Below are 7,293 nucleotides of genomic sequence, written 5' to 3' on the forward strand. Positions count from 1 at the left end.
TAAGATGGTTGGAATTGGAAACTGAGAGGGAAGCTATGCCTGATAAACTCTTCTAATTTCATTACTCTCCATGTTTCCTCAGCTTAAAGCCAATCACATAGTTGGCTGCTCTCATGCGGGGGTCACACATAATGTGACGGCCACTAAATTGTGACAGTGGCCCAGACCGGCATACCTTAGCACATAATCTGATAATTGGATCAATAACACTGCAACATTTGGTGCATTGCTGGGATGGCTGGCGTCCTCTCTGGTTACACATAGCTGGCATTCACCACTTGTTCCCACTTTATAGGTGACAAAGTGTGAATGCAAGCAGGAATTCAAATGGTGGGCCCTTTAAATCGGACGAGTCGCACAGCATAACCGTGATCACATCTGGCCGCGCTACTGACTCCACAATTAAAGAAGTGACTAAAGTATCAGCGTGGACGTTCTGTCAGTCTGCAGAGCCAGAAAAGTTTCTGAAAGCCTCCGCTCTGCCCATGTTCCCCAGCAATTCTACTCAATTCTATTCACTGAGCCTGATTTCTGCAGCCTATTCTGGGATTTATGTGAATGTAGGTTAATGTTACTCACAATGTGATGGAAGAAGAACAAAGCATCTGTCTTTGTACCATAAAAATATTTATTGACATTAAAATCTTACTGGATGCAAAAAAAAAGAAGAAAAAAAACTGAAAATGACACACACTCAAAACAGAAAATCCCCACAAAGTTCAGAAATCTCAAATTCAAAACACCCAAGAATGACAGAGAAATATAGAAGTAAAATGAAACATAATCAAATTGAAAATACTATCATATCTGAGTCAGTTCTGACTGCATCATTTTGATGTTTTGGGTTGGTTTTCTTTTAGGAAATGAGGACAATATTTAAAGCGAAAGATACTCTACCATAAGAACATTATAACCATAAGCATTTCTATCACCTTTCTCTTTCGAAAGTATGATAAAAAAACAACCTCACTTACTTCATAACACTGGCCAACCAAATGCTTTAGAAATGCACATTAAAAATAAATAAAAACAATGAATTTCAGATGGAAACATTATATAATAGAAACAAAAAAAAGGCCTCAAGTTGACAATCACAAAGCAAAAAGCCGCCATCATTTCTGCACTTTGATATGCATGTTGCATTTGTGAAATGCAGATAAGTGGATGATGACAATAACTGTACAAAGTACACAGCGCGTGAGACAGAGATAACCAGGGACGTTGGAGGAAATCCCTGCTCACTGCTATTCAACCCTTTGCCCCTCCATTCATCCCTCTATCTCTCTCTCTACCCTCCGCAGAAGTCTGTTGTGATCCCGTCTTTCTCAGTCCAAACAGGTCACTGTGGCTCGCACCTTGCCAGGTTCTGCGCTGCACCAGCAGCGGCAGGAGAGATGGGGATGAGAGAGCGACGGCACAGATTGTAGCCGGTTCAAACACGCCGCCTCTCTCCCCCTCTTTGCCTCTCTCTGCTTTATCTCCATGGTGCACACATGCGGACCTGGAGCAAGGCTTGTATACTGGCAGGGGAGGCTGAGAGCGGAGAGAAGGGGGTGGATATAGGAGTATGCAGTGTGGGAGGGGATAAAGGGACACGCTGCTTCAATAGCGGAGCAGGTCCAGGGACTAATTGGATCTGGTAATGGCAGGTCAGTGTGACTGAAGGGCTCGTTAGAACCAGTACAGCTCCTTGCCTTTCTTGTGCTGCTGGAGGCCTGAGGACAAAAACACAGAGGGAAACAATGAGGAGAACAACAGCGACCGATGCAACATAGGTTGTCATGGAGCCTACTTTGGCTTTATGATGGTTATGATGTTTTCAGTGTGTGTGTGTGTGTGTGTGTGTGTGTGTGTGTGTGTGTGTGTGTGTGTGTGTGTGTGTGTGTGTGTGTGTGTGTGTGTGTGTGTGTGTGTGTGTTTGTCAGTGGGGACTGGACTATTTAACATCACTGCTTTCTAATAATCATGGCTAAAAAGCGATGTGACCAGAAGTGCTGGAGTGTTTGTGTCCGTGTTAGTGCTGGGCGGTATACCGGTTCATACCGAATACCGGTGTTTATTTTTCTTATGATATGAATTTTTCATATACCGTAATACCGGTGAGTATGTACAGTAGCGTACACAACGTTGGGAACGCCGCGCTGCGCGGCGGAACGTAGCGCCGCTGGACACTGTATGTGAGGGGACTGTTTAGCAGTAGTGATGCACCGATTGTTCGGTAACCGAAATTGTTCGGCCGAAAATGGCAAAAAAAACACTTTCGGTGTTCGGTGGAATAAGTGGAAAAAAAAACGAACAATTAATAACGGCGTTGTAAAATAAGGAAATAGACTGGCCGCTCCCGTAACTTTTGCGCACCACAAACATAAATCGTTGGCCAACCAAAAAGTAACCACATAAGAATTTTACCTAACATTCACCAGGAGGTGGAACCAAAACAACATAATGCTGGGAAATTAAAAAATGTTCAGTTTTTTATGTTCAATAAATATTTTCTACCTTGTAATTTTGTAAAAGATTTTTTTCTTTGAAAAGCATGCCTAAATCAAATTTATTTGATTTATGCATCCTCCTCATGACAGTAAAATAGGCCATTTTAAGCCAATTTACTGCAGCAATTCCTTTCCAAATCATTAGAAAATGTGGTTAACACCCAGTTGTGCATGAAAAAAAAAAATACCGTGATATACCGTGAAACTGATATAATTTTGAAAAATACCGTGATATAAATTTTTGGTCATACCGCCCAGCACTAGTCCGTGTTAACGGCCGTGAGAATGAATGTTTCTATTATTCTTTTTTCTAAAACTGACTGAATAATTCAGCTTATAAAGTAAGTATTTCAAACATATATTCATTATGTTCACAGAAAAACACTTGGTGTCATAGCTGATCTGGTCTACAATTGTAGCTAAAGAAACAATTATACCTTTATCTTTCTTTCCAAAAAGCTCGCCATTACTGAGTGGGTACCTGTATCCATGTTGAGTGCCAAAGTCTGGCTTACATCTCCCGGGGGGAGCAGGCTTGGCCAGGAGGCACTGGGCTCCAGCTTGCTGACTTCATAGTGGCCGGGCAAGCTGGGGATGTGGCTGGGCCTCACGGCGGGCATGAGCAGGGGCCCGTAGTGGGGCTCCAGAGCCGACGGTGAATACAGTTCGTGAAGAGGTCGCGGCGGGCCGTAGCCCTGGGCCTGATGGTATCCCCAGTTCTCGGATGGGTGGGGATGGGGGTGAGGGTGAGCGTGCGGGTGAGGATGAGGGTGCGGGTGCGGCAGGCCCGGATGCAGCCCCGATGCGTACGGATCCATGGAATAAGAGGGCGCGCCGGTCTCGCAGTGCGGGCGGCCCTGCGGCGAGCAGTAGTTACTGTCCCAGAAGGACGGGGGGAAACTTCGTCGGCTCCCAGGTGAAGGGGTGTCTAAAAGGAGGAGGAGGAGACAGAGGGAAGGGGGGGTAAACAATGATCACATTTAGGCATGGCTACGAACCGTTGCACAACTTTGTAGTGAATCGCTTGATTTATAGAAGCAAATGGGACGGGCTGGAGCTGTGCAAAGAGGAGCAACGCGTGTTAAAACGAAGATGTCACTCACATGACTGCTACACCCTCTGGCCCAGATATCTTCCCCATTGGATCATACTGTCACACAGCCTTAGCTGCAACAAGACACAGAAATAAACACAACCTTCCTCTCGCAGATAGAGCGAGAGAGAAAGAGAGACACAAGGTAGAAAGAGAGACGTCCCTGTATCCTAGAATTCTATTTAAGGCAGACGATGTAACTTGGAGGCAGCCCAAGGCTCACAGAGTCCTAAATCACTTGCTATGCCGACACCTCTCACTCTCATGTCAGTCCAGTACTCCTGAAAGTCTAGCAACACACCACGGTGTGCACACACATACGCAGACGAGCCATTCTGGCCCTGCGCTACCACCCGCCGCCCTCGTTTCTGCCTCCTGAAACCCCCACCTGTTGTTTTCTCTGCCCCCCTCCGCTCCTCTCCTCGCCCTTGACGGAAAGTCAGGGAGCCACTGTGTGTTTTCAGCGGCATTATTGGATATTTAGATATATTACGGTGAAAAACAACACCGTGCATCACGCTGAGAGGTGGTGTTCCCCCACTACCCCTATCACACCGACAACAACAAATATAAATCAGACCAGCAGGCGGGGGAACTGACTGCGCAACCACTGTGGGGGCAAGGGCTGGAGTCAGAATGGCAGCCATGGAGACGTTTGAAGGGGATACACCGGCGAGGCTGTGTGCTTACGGACGTGTATAAACATAGCATCTGTTGTGAGGCAGGGAGCGCGTGTTGGTGGCGAAATGAAGACGTCCGGCTGAACAAGGAAAGAGACCACAGCGACAGCAGCACGAGGGAATGAAGTAAGGCTGCAGGCCCCTACATGGATATCTGAGGGGTATTCTAGTCTGCTGATGGCAGGGGGATCCAGAAGATTTTCAAAATGTTGGTGTGCAAAGTTAAGGCAAAAAAAAAAGAATATATCTTAGAACAATATTGCATTTTAGTATTATTTAAAGTCTTTTGATGCTCAAAAACCCCTTTACATGGTCAGTCCCATAGCATATGTCGCGGTAAGGTTGTCATGCCTAAACCTCCTGTTGTGTTGTCACCTTACTTTAATAACTTTTAGGTCCCAAACTTTTCAAAGACTGTGCAGACTCTCTTCTGTCTTTCTTCAAACTAATTCAAACCAGAATCAGAGAAGATCCGTTTTGACTCCAAACAGCTCTCGACCCGCACGACCTTATGCCTCGACCTCTTCACAGACAACAGCTCCCACAAGCAACCTTTTTATCCTGTCACCTGATCACATCACCTGTCTGACTCTCCGCTGCGCTCTGCAGAACTCCCAGCTTTAAAACCAGTGCAAGACATCCTCATCACAACGCTGGCTTTTGCTTTTAAATACAAGAAGGAAGTCCATCCAAGCTCCATTTGCCTGACATCCATTTATTGTAAGGGTCACAGTAACTCACATTAAAAATTGTGTGTGTGTGTTTTGTTGTTTTGGTTTTGTTTTTGTATTTTGTTTTGGGGTTTTTTTGCACGTTTTTTGCATCAAAAGAAATGATGCTGATCATTATGTCATCAAGCAGACAAAAATGTTGTTTTCTCGCACAACTACTGAAGAACATGTTAATTTTTATGAAAAGCATGTAAAGTGAACCAAATGTAACTGCATGCCCTTTAAATGTATATTATTGTGACAACAGATGGCACCCCTGTCTGTGCGAACATGTCATATCCATTTACCTGTGCCCTGCTGGGGTGCACGCCGTTTGCCCTCTCCATCCATGTAGGAGCTGAGCGCCCTGGAGAAGTGCTCATCCACAACGCTGCTGATGTCTCCTTGGTAGTACGTGAAAAGGACACATCGAGAAGTCAGATATTCTGCCTCGGGGGCCTCCTGCTTCTCCTTGGGGCCCTCCTCGGGCCTCGACGCCGCAGGAGGGTAGGAGGAAGAAGAAGAGGTGGATGAAGACGACGAGGAAGTTGATCCTCCAGTTCCTGGGCCCCCAGACATCCCTTCGGAAGCGCTGGGAGTGTCCATAAAATCCCGGCTGTGGGGTGAACTGTTGCTCAGACCTGAGGGAGCCTGTCGGGGAAGGTTAGAGGACAGACGAGGGAGGGGAGGAGGGGAGGAGCAGGCAGAGGGTTAAGACAGGTGTCGCAGAAGACACTTCTGCAGCTGACCATGACACATTTTGACATAATGTTTTTCATTGTGTGTGGCAGCACCAGTGTGTGCGCACGTGCAAACATGTGAGCATGGTAAAGAAAAGGTCATTTAAATTGCATCTATGAATGACTGATACATGTCTTACTAAATCACATGAATTATTGAATCAAATACTTTTAAAAAGTCTGGTTATTTGCTTTTACGCACAGGCTGCATAAACGAGCCTAACATCAAAGTCTCACTTCAGTCATTCCAATATTTCCTAGACATGATAACTATCCAAACAACATTTAAACATGTGCTCACTTCATACCTGTAAGCTACTGATAAAAGCAGGAACAGTTGCTGCGTACGGTGCGTAATGTCCATAGGCTGGGTACATAACATCCAAACAGCTCATGGTAAATGAGCGGTGTCTCCTCCGTTCTGCTGAAACCAAACCGAGCTCAGTGCGCGAGAGTGCGACAACATTCCGTGTTTTTTTTGTCGAAAGGAAGCGGGCTCAGTAATCGGCGATCAGCGCATGAAAAAGAAAAGCCCGTGCCAGACTTGGCATGGTCACTCCAGAGAGAGCGCACCTCTCCTGCTCACTGCAACAACAGCTGCGGGAGCAAAATGTGGTGAGGTTTATGAAGGAAGCATGAGAGTGCCCTGTCCTGTACATCTCTGTGTCAACCCCTCCCACCTTTACCCAACACAGTCCCCCACATTAATACCCCTACCGGCACTGCTGTGTGCTGGCCACCACCAGCACATCCATAGGAAGTTAAGCCTACTGATTGCCTACTGAAATATACATAAATACATATATATAATTGGCTTTCCCAGAGGTTTTGAACATATATATATATATATATATATATATATATATATATATATATATATATATATATATATATATATATATATATATATATATATATAGTAAGGCAACTTGTGAATAATTATGTATCTTAATTGTATATGTATCCCTGATGTTAAATTTAAAAAAGTTTTTTTGTGATCAAATTTTTATTTCTTTTTTTCCTTTATCTGAAAAAACAACATGGTGCAAAAAAAACACCAATACATAACAACAAAAAATGAATAGATAAATGTAATAACAAAAAAAAACAAATACAAAACAAAAAAAACAAAAAAAAAGTAATGCCCATATTATTGAGTATAACAATGCAAAATTAACACATAAATTAAGAGCAAGAGAAATTTAAAAAAGTTAAATAATACATCACCCATTTCCGCAAATAGATTTCGATGAGGTCATTGAGCTCACCGGGACCTTAACAATGAGCATATGATATTTGTGGTTATGTGACTTTTTTTTCCCTCCATGCAACTTTGAATGCTTGAAAACTTTGCGCGCAGTCCAAGCTGAAAGTGTAACCATGGTCTTAAAACAGCCATTGGTTGCCAAGTAAACCCTCAAGTCACCAGAAGTATTTAGTGTGTTCCCAGAGTGACACTTAGGTGTCAAACTATAGGCAGCATACAGTGCTCCTACCAGCATGGAGAAGAAAGGGACTCTGCACAAATCTATGACAAATTATCACCTATCAGCAGTGCAAACGAAAGATATTTTCACA

At 44.2% G+C, this 7,293-nt stretch overlaps 1 protein-coding gene across 1 annotated transcript; it reads right to left on the minus strand.

The window, feature by feature from the left end:
* Positions 1–642: 642 nt before the first annotated feature.
* vgll2b (vestigial-like family member 2b) lies at positions 643–6,330 on the minus strand. The gene is made up of 4 exons (XM_061744088.1): positions 6,024–6,330; positions 5,284–5,626; positions 2,974–3,420; positions 643–1,715 (listed from the first exon to the last, which is right to left on the minus strand). The coding sequence occupies exons 1-4, from the start codon at positions 6,108–6,110 to the stop codon at positions 1,672–1,674; spliced, it is 921 nt and encodes a 306-aa protein (XP_061600072.1). The 5' UTR covers positions 6,111–6,330; the 3' UTR covers positions 643–1,671.
* Positions 6,331–7,293: the final 963 nt, after the last annotated feature.

The sequence above is a fragment of the Cololabis saira genome, chromosome 16 (assembly GCF_033807715.1).
Source record: "Cololabis saira isolate AMF1-May2022 chromosome 16, fColSai1.1, whole genome shotgun sequence".
Taxonomy (NCBI): Eukaryota; Metazoa; Chordata; class Actinopteri; order Beloniformes; family Belonidae; genus Cololabis; species Cololabis saira.